Below are 18,284 nucleotides of genomic sequence, written 5' to 3'. Positions count from 1 at the left end.
TATAGTGCTAATTAGGTTGATATTTTTTATAAAATATTTTATTAAGAATAATAAGAGTAAACAAGGTTACAAAAATACCAACTTTATTAACTAGTGAAGATGCCATTAATTACAGAAGATCATTATACAGGTTATAACCACAGTGTTCCCTTTTTGTTAGGCATTTGGTCAGTTATCATTAATGGAAGCATTATTTTTCCCACTTAAATATGAAAAAATACTCTTATCATACACTGAATTCCACAGGCAGCTCCCTGAATTGATCCCACACAAGGAAACACCATACACAAATGCCCAAGAGTATATCTAAAAAGGATCACCGCAAAATTTTAGGATGAAAAGCCATGTCAGTTCCTGCCAGCAGACCTAACATTCATAAAACAATAATATACCAGTGCATGTGAAGGAGGAAGAAAATAACTGATAAGGAAAGAAGACTGAACAATCAATACTATTGGTTTTATATAGGTTTCGTGGGAGTGAACTGGTTTACAACCAGCCTTCCATAAAGTTGGCAATAAAGCCTCACCTGCTGTTGCAGTTGCTGTGTAGTCCAGAACCGGTGTGCTTTTCGTTGTAAAGCAAGCATGTAGTTCAGTGCACAGCTGTAGGGAAAAGCATTGAGCAAATTTCAGCCCCTACTTTGATAATCACATTCATTGATTTCAAGGGACATTTTGCCTGAGTAGATTTTGACCGTCAGAAGTATATTTGGGCCCTTGTCTGAAAAACCCTAACTCAAGTGAGTAGCTCTGTCAAGTACACTGGCATTACACACAGCAAAGGTCTGCAGAATGCCTGGGAGAATTTTATTTTCAAATTACAGAAGATTTTGGCCGTAGCAGCAAAGATTTGGACCAGTATATTACCAGTGAGAGCTATAGTTTCTCTGAGGATCATTAGATTTAGGAGGGGAAAAGAGAGGGGAAAAAAATAAAATAAAATAAAAATAAAATATATATATATATATATTTTAAAGGAAGAAATGTTTTCATTAAGGAGACAAAGAAGTGTCAGCCAGTTTCAGTGCCCAAAGAAAATCAGTCATTGAGTCAAACTTACTTCAGCAGCTAAAACTCAGGTCTTAGGTTTGAAAATTTTGTATCCAGTTATTACCCTTTTCAGAGTCCATAAATCTATGTTGCAGCTAGGAAAAGGAAGATGAAATTCAAAGGAATTTTAGAACGTCCCTAGATAAGAGTTTAGGTTCTGTATCCCTTAATTATAATATGAACAAAATCACATCTGCAAAGTAAAGTCCAGATCCCACAAAAGTTAATAAGAGGCTTTTCAGAAATTTAGATGGGTACCAAAGTACGCCCACCTGTTATTATATAGAGAAATGTTAGAACAATGAATGAATATCTGTAGAGTGTCCTTTCTTAAGAGAATCCTGTTGTTATAACAGTTGCCTGGCACGGTACCATTGGTACCAACAAGAAATATTCACAGGAATAAATGAAGTACAAATTCATTACCACGTATCATTATTCTTCTCTTCCTTGCTTTTCAGAGTCTCGTGTGCTCTCCATATAGATAGGGAGAGCAAGAGCACCTGATAAGCAAGTGCATACAAACATGTTAAGTTCTGGAGCATCAACTCTGCCCAACTTATTTTACTGAGGTGATGCCCAGAGCAAACAGGTAAAAATCCTTACACATTGTCTAACAAAAAACAGTATTTTTTTAATCATATATATATATGCGTGTGTGTATATATATATAAAAATCACAGTCTTCTGCACAGCAGAAGATTATAACTAAAATATTTTAAGATTTAATTTTTCAGATAGACATAACAAAACACCAGCACATGTAATACAGGGAGCACATAACAATTCCTAGGGTACAAAGAGTGAACATGGAATTATGTATTTTATCCACATTCTACTGACTGAAAACAAAACTCACTTGGAGTTTTTCAAAAGTCTCTCTCAAAAAGTTAATTGTTTCAATATGCTGTGTTCAGTATATACTTAGTAAGAATACAGTCTTTACATAAATGGCAATAATTAATTGTAAATACAAAGGCTAAATCCTGCCCTCTTTAAGCCAGTGAGTAAGAGAGACAAAAAGGAATATGAAGGGTTCAGAACCAGCCAGGATAAATAGACTGTCCATGTAGCATTCACACCTTCAGGTCTCCAGTACAGGGAAGTTGCTTCTGTTCCAAAGAAACTATTTACATCAAGAGGAATTGCAGATGCTCTACTTCCTAAAATATTTCTTCCTATGCACCAGTAGATGTTGCTGGATGCTTGACACAAATCTCAGCAAGCCAGGACATTTAAGCTTGGGTTGAAATTCATCCTAGTTGACTAGGAGATGTAAGCATATTTGAGTCTCACTGTAGCCAAAGTGCACTGATGAAGAAAATAATTTGGTGAGTTAATATGAGAATGGCTTCCCATTACATGGTTTCTTTCTGCCAGGGCAGAATTCAGCCCTGCGTCTTTTGAGTGAAATAAAATGTTCTTTTATATGTCTACATCATCATGTCAGCTTAGAGGCTATGCAGTTAGATATGATCTATATACCTTATAACTTGCTGCTGGAAACATATACAATTACACTGTCACAAGTGAAGTAATAGTGCAGTTACTTACGCAATTGCATGTACAGTAGTAAAAATAACTGGATATGTGTTGTATCCGCTTCCTAGAATTTACAGGGTTGTCGGTGCCACCTATAACATACTCATAGTATCATAGTATCATAGTCTTGTGTGGGTTGGAAGGGACCTTAGAGATCATCGAGTCCAAATGCCGGGATTCGAGCCTCCTGTGTAGCAGCGCGGCACTTCTACCACATGTGCCACAGGGGGGATTCGAACCTGGGCCCCGGTGTTGCAAAGAGGTATTCCTACCACTGCGCCACCAGGGCACAATTTTTATTGTATTGCCATCTGCTAACTGTATAATAATTCCAGACATACAGTTACACATCTAAAACAGAACATGCACTTTTCACAGATGCTGATTATTTGTCCCTTTTCCAAATCAACATAAAGGGAAATGATAGATCTACATGCAGGCAAGAAACACAAGGTGCTTAACTACTAGATGTTTTCCCTATTTTATACAAGATCATCTCCCTGCAATAATTTTATTGCCCTGAAAGGGACTATACCAAGGACACTTTTTTGACTAGATTTAGGTAAAATCTTATTACATATCTGAAGTCCTTGAAAAGTTTTTCAATATATACCTAATTTTCCTCCTACTGTCTTTCATCCAGGTGCCAGAATCAACTTTTTTTTTTTTTTTTTTTTCCCTCCTGTCATCAAAGTTACTTTTAAATAAATATGTAGAATCCTTTCAACACCTCTTGAGAAGGATTTGGACATATTTATTTTAAATACCTTTTAGTGGCAAAAGTCCATCAGTGGCAAATCAAGACTAATTTTTCAAATCCGATCAGATACACGTTCTTACACAGTAAATTCACAGTTAGTTCTGTGACTTTGAACAACTAATCAACAGTTTGCTAACGAGTTCATTTCAACATCTCTTTGCACATCCAGAGAGTTTTTTGAGATTTCTCTTAGAGGACCACCTTCACACGAAAGGGACCAAGTACAGAAATAGAGCCTATAAGCACTGTGTAACAGGAAGTGATACTGACTTCTGTGAGAACTCCACTGATTGAAGTCTTGTCAAAGTTTGTTAACAATGAAAAGATTAATGTCAAAAGGGATGATTTTTGTAATGGAATATTGCCATTTTTTGACCTCTCTTAAGGGGGTATGAGAAATAGGATCATGTATGCTGTCTTTGATAGATTTATACATCTCCCAGTAGAACTATTGTCATATCTGAAGAGAAGTGTATGGCTCATAAAAAGAAGTTGTGTTAAATAAAGCTATAATATGTTACTCCTTCTAAGATAATCTGAAGAGCAGCAAAAAAAAAAAAAAAAAAAAAAAAAAAAAGGTCATGTGATCTTTTTGTACAAAACCATTAATCATCCAGTAATAATATCTTTGCAAAATTTTTTACCCATTCAAGTATCTTCAGGAGATATGTCACCATACTTGCATATACTGTAAGTTACTTCAATATTTATAAAACAACACTGATAGACAAAACACCAATAACACCCATAAATATTAAAAGAAGTTCAACAAACTTGACTATCAAGTAGTTTAAAAATGGTTGATCTTTACATTACACCTTAATTCTATGCTGTCCAAAATCTCTCTGTAAATGGAAGCTGTTGAGTTCTTCAGGGTTTTCTGTAGGTCATCATAATCTTGTGTATCCACCGGGAGTAATAAGAGACTCGATCAAAAATCCCAGGACGATTGCGAATGGCACATCCACGGCCAGGAACGATGACACCCACTACTATTTTTAGCCTGTTTTGTTCACAAACCAGGGGACCACCATAATCACGCTAGGGAAGAGAAAGAAAACAAAAATTAATTTGAAAAAGAAAAAAAAAAAAAAAAGAACATCACCTAAAATGCTTCAAGACACAGTGCCCACAGTGCCTATCTACCCCCTACTGCTTGCTTGCTTGCTTTCTCTTGGGCTGGACAAAGCTCAGTGAACAGGCAGTAAAATTATCTTTGCCACAGGACAAAACCCAGCCTCTAATATCTTTTTTTCATTCATTTCACTAAAGAAATGACAGTGCTTGACCTTTATTTGTTTTAACAAACAAACAATTTGATAGCAATCATGAGGTAGCTACCTCATGAGGAATAGCAGTGGTTGTAGTGGTTGTGGCCATGTAAAGATCAGGTTTTTGCTCTGTGCATTTGTAGTTTGTGTTGACTTGGCAAAATAGTACAAAATACAAAATCCATGGGAGATTATCACAGTTATAGCCCTGAGACTTATCAGAAGATTTGGATTATTCTTGCAGCAATGACCAAACCTACATAGCATACAGATGAATAAGCAATCTTTGTATTGACAGACTGAGATGGTCATCAGTGTTCCTCTTCGGTCTAGGCTTAGAAAAAGAAAATTTAGGTGGTCTGATAGGGGTCCTATTAGTAAGGTAATGTAAGTAAGTATGATACCATACTTGCCTAATTTGAGTAGTAGGGTATTGAGTAGTATTGTGACTGCAGTAGGAAACTTCTAAATGGACTTCTGGGGTCATAGGCGTAAGCCATATAGTGGGGCTTTTACTATGAAATTGTAATTTAGATTCATTCACACAGAACCAGGACTTGAACACAGACACTGCAGTATTAATCCAGGTGAAATTTATACTGAATCAAGTAAACTAGCTGCAAAACTAGGCAGAACTAGTAAATATTTGTATCACATAGTGAGATACTGTTTCAAAAAATAAAAGCTAATGTTTAGGACTCTTCTCTGGCTTAGCAGGCAAACAACAACGTGCTTTATTTAGTGGTTGGCAACTCTGCCTACAGTATGGGTTTTGAACTAGATGAACTTTGAGGTTCCTTCCAACCCAAACCATTCTATGATTCTATGATTTGATGTTTGACCTTTATTTCTTTTTCGGTTTTGTTTTTCTAGCTGGCAGCAGATTATAAACAATAAACAATTGTCAGTATCATCAAAGCCACTCATAAAACACTTTCAAGAGTGGAGTTTTATCTGCCAATCTGATTTGGTTTCTCTGCTTATTCTTTAGTGAGGAAAATGGCTTCAAAGGGGAGCAGAAAACCGTACATTGATTAAGACTGATTGCTAATACTAATCAGTCGATTTCTCATTGTAAGGGAAAACAAAATGCAGGATCCCCAACAGGCCTCCATCCAGATGTTTCATTTATAAAACTTCACATGTCTAAGAGCCCATTTAAGATGAAATATTTAATTTTTAAGGAAAAAATAAATGTAGTAATAAAGTGGATCCTGTGATATATTAATAGTAAATGGAACAGACTTAATCTTGATGAAGAACTGTTTCTCCTATGGGTTGGTAGTATCCATGGGTAGGGAATAATTCACATTAGTGCTAGGAAATCATATTTTTCTCCAGATATTAAATGCATTATGATACTCAGGACTGCCTTCCTTCTAGATATCACCTCATCAGACAGATTTTCAACACACAAAAAAAAGATGTCTTCCTATAACTAATGATTTATACCATTTCTCCGCAGATGTCTTTTCTCCATCAATGCTAGTCCCAAGAAAACCAACTGTATTAAACTCTATTATTACCAAAGCATCACTTTCTCCTCTACTCAGTAAGATATGGCTCAGGTTTTCTTAGGGAGACCAAACTACTCACTCCTCTGAATAATACTGTATCTCAGTACGTTTTTGGATCTTTCTGTATATTTCATAACTTTATTAACTCCACTAAGCAGTGAACATTTTGTTATTGTTGTTGTTTGTTTTGTTTTTGTTTGTTTGCTTGTTTTGGATGTTGCATGGAAATCCTCATCTAGCTAAGGAGTTCAATTTGCTCGAAACCTTAGTTGCTGCTCAATCAAAATAAATTGCTGTTACTACCACACAACTTACTTTAGTCCTTATTATACAGGCAACAAATTTATTTCAATCTAGCAAAGTGTTTGGGTACTGAAGTCTATTAAACACGAGTAGTAGCAGAAAGTAACTTACAGAAAGAAACTTCTTCCCTCACTTTAGCAGCAAATACATAATTAGAAACACAGATCATTTTCTAATGCAGAAGATTCGTATACAATTTTTGTATATAAGTTTGATGTAGAGAGAATAATTATTAAAAAAATAAATAAAATAAAAAATAAATTATTTCACAGGAAGAAAAAGTAATGACGGTTCTTAATACACTCTTATAAAATGTAATATTTACCTCACAAGGCCCAGCACCAGTGGTTTCAGCCACAGCACAGATTTCTGACTCATTCACAGTGATCTTCCCTTTGAGATACTGGTTGCATTTCTCATTTCCCAGAATAAACAGGTTTGCTACCCGGAGAAGGCCATCATAGTTAGCTACTAGGATTGAAAAGAGAATACAGACTTTATTCTATTTTAGGTTAAAAGAAAAAAAAAAAAAAAAAAAAAAGACATTGAAGACATTGAAGATGCAATCTGGATGAATTTACTCTCATAACTTAATTCACTGTACTTTGTCCCAGTGTACTCATATTTTTATTCATCCTCACTGATATCAATAATTTCTCCTTTAAGGATTTTTTTATATTTGTTCCAAACAAAATTTGCAATAAATGTTCTTGATGAACATGTCTCTAGTTCTCTGAGAATATCTGAAGAGTTTTTCAGTATTGGAAGAAAGCAGTAGATTCTACTGCCAGCTTGCTTTGGCATATCACAGAAATCAGGAAAAGTGTGAAATGTTGTCACTCCTGTTAGCAGAGCGAGGATTTCACTGCCTGCCTTAAACAAGGGTTAACATGTAATGGTGGCTGCCATGGTCTAAGAAAGGATGTCTAACTTGAAAAATATCATAGCAGTACAGTTTTTTTCTTATTCTGCACTGGCTCAGCTATGCTGAATGACTTTGTACCTGCAAGAGCAGAGACACTGCTTAATGCAATCTCCATTCTCATCAGTGTGAAGGTCAGGAAGCAGGAGCCCCATGGAGCTTGTTCTTGTCCGCATGTCAAAGGACAAGTCTGTACAAGCTGAGAATTAAAACAGAGGGCCTGGACCTGACCATTCTCTGCACAGTGATCAATAAAAAGTGTAAGCTTTGCCTTTCACAGAATTGTTATTCTGTTTACTTGAATAGAAAAATGAATGCAGTAATTCTTCTGTCCCTGACTGTGATGTTATGAGGATTGCATTAAGTAGAATATAAAATATGGTACAGAGCCCTTGGATGATGGATGTTATGTATTTATGGTATTATGTAACTCTGCAACAGTGTAAATTCCCGTATCTATTCTCTTAATCTAAGCTTTCCTGTGACGCTGCGCTATGTCCCAGCCCTACTTCCCTTAGACAGCCATTCTCTTCAGAGGATATCTAAGGATCTGTGGCAAAACGGCATCTGAGTACAATAATTACTGCAGTAATTATTGTTAACTGACAGCTATTAAGTTTATCATCAACATATAATGAGCCAGATATAATATTTACCAGACTAAATAAATGTCTTTTCAACAAAATATTTCTATTTACTTTGCACAGAATCTGTGTTTAATACTTGTTAGTAAGGCTATGAAGTCAAGCACTCAAGAGTTAGGAAATGCCAGACATACTGCTACTTGTAAATCATTAACACTGTCTTTGTGTACATTAATTATCTTAACGTTAATTATTCTGTATTGGTTTTCTACCACGTGGTCTGCTTTGAGATACAGAAATAATCATGTGGATGAATCAGAATTTTTCTAAACAGATTTAGAACTCTTCAAAACAATTATGCCAGATTTTTTATTTTTCTTTAAATATGTAAATCAATTTTGTTCTGGCAGTTTGTTCTTTGAAATGTTTGAATCATTTTGTCTTCTCTCAAGGGGAAAAAAAAAAAAAAAAAATAAAATGGATTAATAAAAAATGTTTCACATTAATTTAGCTTTGATAAAATACATAAAGATTTACAAAATTAAAAAATATAATAATAAAAAGGTGAAACTGCATTTCATTATGAAAAGTGTTGGACAAGTGTGGCATCAGGCAATACCAGCAGTCTCACCTATAATGACAAGAGGAAGGGAGTAAGTTGTCAACGTATTCATTTAGTTTTTAAAAATAATTTCTTACATCCAGTGTATCCCCATCCATAAACACTGCAACTGGTCTTCTCTGGTATGGTACATCCAGAAATGGGCAATCGGATTATTTCTACAAAATTTGTCAATACAGCAGGTCTGAAAAGAGTAAACAAACAGTACATATGATGGTTTTTATTTTACCTTCTAGAGTCTATCCTTAAAATAATATTCACAGAAGTTAAAAAATTGTGCCAATTCTTTTCCTTTATTTTCCATCTTTGAAGAGTATGATTTTTTTTTGAGTGTGTGTGTGTCTTACATTTGTGAACTGTAAAGAGATTTCTTGAAACACTGTCACTACTTTTATGTTATTTAACTTGGTTTTTCATCTTAAAAGTAAGTAATGATGGCATTTCATTTGAATATGTAGGTATTGCTTTTTTTAATATTGAGAAAGTTTGAAAGTTTATATGTAAACAGATATCTTAGTTGCTATCTGCTATTTAATCTATAAATGGAAAGCACATACTTTTCAATGAATATTAAAATAAAGAAATAAGCTAAACCTGGTAATTGGGAAAAAGATAGCCATGATTTTTCAAAATTAACATCTGATTTCTGAGTAAAAGAGCCACCATTGCTGGACATTTCAAGTGAAATTCATCCATTTTCTTAATACGTTCATGCTTTATGCGTTGTGCCAAGAAACAACTGACATGAACTTCTTATAATTGGAATTTTATCCTATAGAAATGTCATCTGCAGTATTGCAACAGTACAGAACTGAATTTGTCATTCTTATTTAGGATGAGTTTCATTCATAGGTGAAAAACCTGGAATTAGCACTAGTAGCTACTAACCTGCTAAGTTTTAGTAAAACCAGATCGGATCCTGCCGGACCATATACCAGCTGGGAGATATTTCGAACTTGCCTGTGCTTCTCTTCTCCCTTTCCTTTGATGTTATGGACTCCAAGCCAGGCTTTGTAGTCTTTCAAATCTTTGTAACTAAATTAGGCAAAGTAAGTTAGGATTTTGCTGCATGGATAATAAAGTAACTCCAAAAGAACTCTGCTTAACATGATTATACTACAAGATCTTAACAAACACTTTACTTGAAGTCAGTTAACACTGCCAATTTCTACTCCAAAATCAACATCCTCAAATATAAGTTTTTGGTCTGAAGCCAGTGCATAATTTCATCATTAAGTGTGACCAAAATGTGATTTTGTTTTCTACTAGAATGCAAGCATTAAAATCTTTGGAAAGTGTAAACCTTCAAACTTTTCAAAGTTTGCCCAAGACTCCTACTTTATTCTGTCCAGTTCAGAAAAAGCATAAAATTATTTCCACAAAGAGGCAACCGCGTAACTACTACACTTGGATAATGTTTGTACTTCTGTGTAAAACAGCCAGACTTCTTTTAGATTAACAATGATAAAAACTGAAAATACCAAGGCCTCTCAGGAATTTTGACATCAAAAGAGCAGTGTTAAAGACAAACAGGAGTGAAAACTCCTGCATTTAAATGCAAGTGTTGTGCTACTAAGTTACATAAAATGCATGTATTTCAATATTGCAGAACTACAGACTACTGTACCGAGAAGGGAAACACTGCCTTGCTGTGAGAACCCACTCTTCCTTTACCAGAGTGCCTCCACAGATATGCTTATTCCTGTAAAATAAAAAAATACATACATAAATAAGGATACTTCTTTTCCAACCCAAACAAAACCTTTACAGATCACTGCTGCAAGCTTTCACTTAGATACTCCCCTGGTGAAGGGAAAGGTGGCTGAATGACAGCCTGTGGAACCATTTTGCTGTCCCTTTATCCCACAGTTTGAATACATGTGGCAGCACAGCTTTGCAGATTTGCTGCAATTTGCATGAGCCAAGAGAAAAGAGAAATTCAGTTACTCTGTTCATTTAGTTGTTTCAGAGGTGGATCTATAATGAGAGATATTTTAATTTATGCTTAAAAAGTGAACCTCTTTTTAATACCAATTGGACTGAAACAGTTCCCAGACAGCTGCCACATGTAAACAACATTTTTCACATAGGTATTGTACAAAGCATTGACCTCAAGGTGGAGAGTTACTATTTGGTTACCAATCCTATGAGATTTCTGTGTGCACATACTTCAGTTGGAAACAATCTGCAATATATGACATCCTACACAATTATAGAAAATCTGAAGCATAATATATCAAGTAAAATTACAACAATTAAGCTTGGCAGTTCTTTCAGAAATAAAAATGACTGTGGAATGCAGATTAATTAGTTTCCTTCATTGTGCCTCCAAAGTCACATTTATTTTCTACAGCTCTTTAAAAAAATGAATAATAATCTTCAATGATTTGTGGAAAAAAAAAACACAAAAAAACTCACAATTTATAAATTCAAATCAACAAAGATTAAATACTTTGTAAAAAATGCTGGAAGGAGCCCAGATTCTGCACTGAGTTCAAAGAAATCAGAATAACAGAGGTGCTTGACTGCTTTTATTGTGTTGTTTTTTCATTTGTTTGTTGTTGGATTGGTTTCAGTTGGTTTTTGTTGTTGTTGGGTTGGGGGGGGGGGAGGGGCTGGATCCAAAAGACTGGATTCTTTATAAAGTCATGACTCTAAGCAACCTCCAGTAGAGGACAGTATCCCTACCAATTGCAAGGGGTTGGAACTAAATCATCTTAAAGGTCCTTTCCAACCCAAACGATTCTGAGATTCCATGATTCTGAGTTTTATTATACACATTTCATACAGAAGGAGTGTAAGCATGTGTTCCTGCCTGTTAGTTTCACTACTCACTAGTATAACTTCACAAGATTGCATCTAGTGCTTCGCAAGACTGACTAGTACAGAATGTTAAGCCTCACATTTAAACAAAACACAAATCCAGAACTGATTTCCTGAAATGAATGAAATTTCTCCAAATATATTTAAATATTCCTGATAACAGAATCTGCATCAGATAATTAGGAAAATATATTGTTAATTAATTTAACATTCAGAAGTGGACCTCAGTTGCCAAGTATGAACAGTAATTTGTAAACACAAGTAAGAATTTGTCATTGCAGTTCCATTTTGAGATGTACAGCTAGTTTTTTGCAGACTAAAAGTTAGGATACAGCATGCTTTATGGAATTCTTAAATCCTTCACAAAAAAAAATCTTGGAATCTTCAAGATACTGTTTCATACAAAAGGCTGCCTGCTTCACTGGTACCAGTACACAATAAAAGTACATTTTTATGCTTATATGTAATATTTCAAAATATATTTTTCTGCTGGAGTATTTCAGGAATCTCTTTTTCATAAAATAATCTTCAGTATTTTATGCACTCATCTGCTTAATGGAATTCTGTAGTATCACACAAAATCCATTTTCTATTAGCTTAAAATTATTTCTTATTAGCTATTTAAATTTTAGGCACGAGCTTTAATTCTCCTTTCCTGGCAAAATGCTCCCCAGTCATTCAGGCTGCTTTAAAAATGATGGCATCATAAGCTTTACCACAGAGATTCAGCATTCCAGCCCACCCTTCTGTTTATTTAGTCTAATGATGTTACTCTAGAATTTATTTCTGGACTATCTATCTGCTAAACTTTTAGAATGTTCTAGTTCTGATCTCAGCCCAGGAGTTAGAAACATTGCCAGGGCTGGTAACCACTCACAGGATTTCTTCAGCAGTAAAGTAATGCAGAAAATAGATTTTTAAATTTTATTTATTTTTTTGTTTGTTTGTTTTCTTTTTTCCCAGAGTATTTGTGGATACCTACTTTACAACACAGTTTTTAAAGCAGTGACAAAACACATAAGCTAATAGTAATAACATGCACTGTATTTCCTCAAGTAGACAAGGAAAAAAAGATGCACGAGATCTATTTCCTGTTATTCATTACCAATTTACACTTCTAGCTGATGAGTTATGAACAGAAGAGGCAACAGTTCTGTGTTCTGGCTTTTACACGGTAGCAAACTAAGATGTGACATAATGCAATACACAATTCCAGATGTGCATGCTAGGTCTTAGAGTTGCCACTTATTTTTTAATACAAAATACCATTTAATTGCATTAAATGATAAGAACAGAAAGCAAAACTACATATGGGTATATATCACGAATCCTTTCCTAAATGCACTGCTGTTAAAAATTAAACATTGACATGAAACTCAGTTTTCTTACCATAAGCTATAAAAGAAGCAGTTTAAGGCTCAATGGGGAGCCAATGATGTGAAAAGGTATGCAGTTGCCAATCTAAAGAGCAGAATGCTATGGATGCTTTAGAAGCTCATACATATAACTCAGCAATAATGAACATAGAACCTTTTCACTGGTGGAGCAATATGTAACAAGATGGAATTACCAAATGTCCCAGGATTGCTAATTTTTAAATGTCTTTATAGGATTTAGCTACATTTTAGAAGCATTCTTATTCCAATCAATGCTTTCTACAGTTTGAAAAAAACAACATCCTACTAGACGCATTGTCCTTATCAACATGATAGTTACCTGTATGTCAAACTAACCACCCATCCTTCGTTAGTTTGTGTTGGGATTCCATTTACAACTCTCAAATGTTTTGTTGAAGCACAAGGAATGACAGTATCTGAAAGCAGGTCCAGAGATCACATTTTACTAAAAACAGCGGTAGGAAACCTGTACAGTTACACATAAGGACCACAAGAAGGTCAATATTTATCATGGATAGTGTACTCTTTACTGAGCTAATGAAGTATATTACTAACACATCAAAACTACTTCAAAGAAGTTCGGTTCAGTCCATATAGATTCAGTCAGGAATATTAAAAGAAATAAACACCTTTTAAAATTTATTACAAGCATTTCCATATTCATAAAGCAAATAATGAAAGTTGTTACAATATCTCACCCTTTGCAAGACAGAAAGATGAGAATAAAAAATGCAATAAAGCAATTCTACATTTGTCTTTTGTAAAAATATTTTTTTCCATTATGTATATTTTCTATTTTTCAACTGGTTTTTTTGTTTGTTTTTTGTTTTGTTTTGTTTTGTATTTTGTTATTGTTATTGTTGTTGTTTGTTTTTCATTTTCACTAAAAAATAAATGGCTAGTCTTGGAAGACAAAATACATGCAATGCACAGTAAATCAGCAAACTAACTTACCATCCAAACTGGTTGTAGTAGGAGTTGTGTCACCATTACCTAGACAGACAAATAAGATATCCTTAATACAAAACTAAAACACATCTTATACTTGAATATAGTCATACAAACAGCAAATGGCATATTGTTAATTTTAATATTTCATTTAGTTTAAAACAGCAGTAGTTTCAGTAATACTCTATAAAAATTACAATTTGACAAGATTTAACAAGATGGAAGGATTTCATTCCAATAGAAAGGAGTAAGAATTAAACATTCTGCAACAGAAGTTTCAAGCATTTTTCTTCTTGGCTGAATCCTGAATACATCAGACTATCTGTCATGTTCAGTTTCTACATTTCAGTTAAACATGACAAGGCAGAGAAAAGAAATCAGGATTTTTTCTCTAAGTTTTCAGAAACTGTAGAAGTAGTATGATTTAATCCAGATCAGTTTTGAAGAATTTTTCTAATTGCCCTAAATATCTTTGAAACTTCAAAAGTTAATGTTGCATTCAGCATGAACTTATCTTTATCAAGATGTGCTCCCCAAACTCTGGCTTTGTTCTTTCATCTAGTCCAAGTAACAATGCAGTTACAAGAAAGTTGCTTAAATTTTATTCAGAAGTTTTGCCTCCAGTAAAGTCTACAGTTGTTGCCCAGTGGTATGCGCTAGATGTATGGGTGCAGCTGCGGAAACTTTGAAATAACAAATGTTAAGCTGCCTCATGTAACTCCATTTCCGTCATCATCTGTATATATATGTAAAGTTATATGGTTATGTATATAGTTATTTTCCATGTGTATAAAGATGTACATGTATATGTATCTATACATGCCTGTGCCTATACGTACGACAAAGTTTGAGCAGCCTGGTTAAAGTCACCAAGTAGAGTTGGCAATTGCCAACATTTTGTCTGTATCAGTTAAACTGGTTACTAGTGTGAAAGCAAGCTCTTGTAGTTTAACACTACTCCATACAACTTACAGTTCTAAAACAGACATATTCCAGCTTTGGCATTTGAATCCAAAAATTGTAATACCACAGCTGACAATACAGGCATTACTCTACAAGTGGCTTTTGTGAACACTTCCTTAGGAATTGATAAGTTGAGATAAAAAACTTGGACTGAGTGAATAAAATTTATATTTCTTCAGTTATTGTTCTTCATCCACATAACCTTTCACGTGATTTGTTTACTCTTCACTTAAATTACAAAACAAAACAAAACAACACACACACACAGAAACGTACAACTTCTTACATCATCTCTTAAAGATACTGTAGTTCAGAATATGAGGAAATGCAGCAAACTGCTGCTAAGAATAGATTTAACATCATCCTCAAACTCTAGACATCACAGACATATCAATTCAAAAGTCTAAGTTACCATTTAAATGTCCTCCCATAATATATAGGTAAGTGATTTAGAAATAGGAAGTAATGAAAAAAAATCTTGAATCTACATGTGAATTGCACATTCTTAGGCATAATTCCATATTTTTTCCCCCACCTAGATCCAGCTTATTACTGAATTCCCCATGATTTTTATTTCTGTTTAGTTATGCTATGTAGCCTTATAATATGCAACTTTAAAGAAGTGATTTTCCTAATTTTTTGCCAAGAGTTAAATCATCCCACAAGCATCCAGAAGCAGGATCTAATATATATAGGACATTTACACATCAGCATATGTATAGTGAGCTATCCTCACTCTAAGCACAAATTCAGAACACACAGACAGACTATGAAGCTTTTGCAGCACAGATAGCTTCTGTCCCTGGGTTTCTTAAGGCCATAGCCAGCATTCTGACCACTAGACAATTCATTGTCTCCATCCAGCCCTCATTCAATAGCTAGATCTGCTGGAAAATGACCATCTGTAATAGAGCTTTTATGCTCCTACTTTATAAATATGTCTTGAAATCTCCAAGCTGGTTAAGGAAAAGGACTTCTTGTTCATATATTTCAGAAGCAGCTTCCTCCAGTCCTTCTCAGTCATGCACAATTGATTCTTGATTCTTGAGTTACATTATTTCTGCTGCCACAAACGACAATGGAAATGTATATACATACCACATCTTTACTGAGAATACAGCTGACAGTGCCTGAGGCATCATAAGTACTCACATCGAGAAATAGGGCAGTAATCCCAGGGAATGAGAGGATCATCTGTGTAACACCAGGGACCATGAAAATCATCATCTGGATTGCGGCAGTAGTTTTTCTTCAGTTTACTAACATCTGGTTCTCTGAATATTTGTATATGCCTATAGGGGGAAAAAAAAATAAATCAAGGTTCTGAAAAACTTTATGCTATAACTGAGATTTTCAGAGGTTAAATATTGCTTTGCTCTGCACTGTAATATTAGCTGATTGAGCCTGCAGGTAGGGTTCAGAGTTGGTTAAAATCAAAGGGAAGCTGAGACAAATATTTGCTGGATCTGTGTCCAACTTTCCTCTGGTTAGTATTTTAAGCACTGAATCCAGTGGACAGCTGGGAGATTTCTAGACCTCTCATTCAAACTTAAATCCATGTATACCTGCAGGAGAAATCTTTAAACTGATTTGAACAGTGCTTATGCTGCATTCAGCAAATCTGCCTGGGAACCTATGTATCTTTTCCCTGCAGGTTAGCAGAAGAGAACACTGATACTGTATAGAGGAAAACTAAACTGCAGGTAAAGGAAGCAAAATGCAAGGAAGTTAAGCAGACAAAGCAACAGGCAAGGAGAAACATGAATGGAATGGCTCAAATTCTAGTTATAAGTGATCTAAGCAGCAGACCTACACAAAGCATTTAACTAAAGGTGAAAGTGCAGAGTGATGATCTGAAGTGGAGAAAGCTGTTTATTTTGGTTTGTCAGATAGTAGCATACAGACTACTTAAGTTACAGCTTTGCTTCCCTCTAAGCTCATAAACAACCAGGTGCACTACTTCTGACTTTCCCAAACCAGAGTAATTGCTAAGGTAAGACAGGTAATTTCCCAGTCTTTCCTGGGTGGAAAATTAGTGGCAGTAAGAGAAGAAAGGCTGATCTGTATTCATGAATACACCTGCATCATACATCCAGTTGGTACAAGGTTCAAGCTGTATCCTTCACAGGTAACTGAGAACATATCTGAGCTCTCTGAAGTCCCAGTCTTAAATCTCCTCCTTTAGATAGTAAGTAGGCTGGAATATATATCCTGTCTCTGACCCTGGGTAGGGTAAATAACACATAGTCCAGCCTGTGATTCCAGACAGTGCCACTGAAAAATGGTTTTTTCTGTTTTTTTGTTTTTTGTAACATAGCTTTCCTGAAGGTTCACTTACTGACTTACATTGATCCTATTACTCCTGAAATTTATTAATCTACACTTCTGAACAGAGACAACAATGAGGATCCTGGAGTAATTGAGAAAGTCTTTTGTAATTTTTGCTGAATCATTCTTGCCTTAGCAGGTAAGTTAAACAAACTTGCTATTTCCACTGCTTAGAATTCAGAAGCCAAAGCAGTGATAAACAGTAGAAACTGTAATTTGCTTTAATGGCACTTAATGACAGTGTCATTAGATTTTAGACTCACAGTTCAATTTCAGTTTGCAGGGGACTCAGTAGGTATCAAGTCCAACATCCTGCTTCAAACAGGATGAGCTAAGAGAAGAGATCAAATTGCTCAGGAATTTCTGGTTTTCAGAACTTAGAAAAATATAAATATAAATATTGAGCAAATGTAACATGACCATTTCCTGCTTCATTCCTGCTATTCTCTCATATGAAAAAACAAAAACAAAAAAAAAACCAACCAAACAAAAAACAAAAACAAACAAACAAAAAAACCTTTCAAGGCCAAAGAGGAAAATGCGACCAGTAAACTAAACACTAAGAAACATCCCAAAGCCTGCAATTAGTGGTTAGTTTGAAAAAAGACATGTTGTGTAATATATTTTAACAAGACACTACAAGACAAGAAAAAAAGACAAGAAAAGACAGGAAAAGACAGGAAAAGTCAGGAAAAGTCATGAAAAGTCATGAAAAGTCATGAAAAGAAAGAAAAAAAGAGGAGGGAGGGGAGAGGAGTGGAGGGAAGGGAAGGAAAGGAAAGGAAGGAGTTTCGGGGCATATGGGGTTATTTTAGAATCACTGCAAAAGAAATTGAGATGCCATCTGGAGTCAGTATTTATTCAGGACTCACTGAACAATCTCTTTTGTATGTACTCACCTACGTAAGTCTTCAATATTCTTGTCCCATGTGGAGCAAGTTAGTCCAAATCTTGTCTTGGACAGATTCCCCGTGTAACTCTTTCCATTGCCACGATAACAATCTGAATACGAAATGTTGAGACAAAGAGAAGTGGAGGGCAACTGTGCAACACTGAGCAGAAAACTCTTCCTTTCCATCATTAATTCCAATAATTAAAGTTTTACATGTAGCAAACACTTTATGATATAAATCAGGCATCAGTATAAATCAAATGAGAAAGAACATGGCAGAGTTTTCAAATTTAGATACATAATCTTTTGCTTGAGGCCTTTGTTCTCAGTACAGTAGCATTTTAAATGTCATCTTGCATG

General features: G+C 34.9%; 1 protein-coding gene across 6 annotated transcripts in view; it reads right to left on the bottom strand.

The window, feature by feature from the left end:
* Positions 1-971: 971 nt before the first annotated feature.
* The window catches only part of HGF (hepatocyte growth factor), a 60,615-nt gene continuing 43,302 nt past the window's right edge, over positions 972-18,284 (bottom strand). For 3 of the 6 annotated variants that reach the window (XM_015878383.3, XM_015878541.3, XM_085554248.1), the window contains 9 exons: positions 17,932-18,034; positions 15,857-15,996; positions 13,748-13,786; positions 13,113-13,209; positions 10,201-10,275; positions 9,462-9,608; positions 8,651-8,757; positions 6,771-6,916; positions 2,782-4,395 (listed from right to left, as the gene is read on the bottom strand). In XM_015878383.3, the coding sequence (XP_015733869.2) occupies positions 4,225-4,395; positions 6,771-6,916; positions 8,651-8,757; positions 9,462-9,608; positions 10,201-10,275; positions 13,113-13,209; positions 13,748-13,786; positions 15,857-15,996; positions 17,932-18,034 (1,025 nt within the window). In that variant the 3' untranslated portion in view covers positions 2,782-4,224. Of the gene's footprint in view, positions 2,364-2,781; positions 4,396-6,770; positions 6,917-8,650; positions 8,758-9,461; positions 9,609-10,200; positions 10,276-13,112; positions 13,260-13,747; positions 13,787-15,856; positions 15,997-17,931; positions 18,035-18,284 lie in introns of those variants that run through there. The other 3 variants (XR_014948549.1, XM_015878467.3, XR_001558599.3) reach the window with 3 other exon arrangements.

This window comes from Coturnix japonica, chromosome 1 (assembly GCF_054131305.1).
Source record: "Coturnix japonica strain WE chromosome 1, WE-NBRP24, whole genome shotgun sequence".
NCBI classification, from domain to species: domain Eukaryota; kingdom Metazoa; phylum Chordata; class Aves; order Galliformes; family Phasianidae; genus Coturnix; species Coturnix japonica.
Note: the sequence above shows the minus strand (reverse complement) of the source record. Positions and strands in the feature narration are given on the sequence as shown.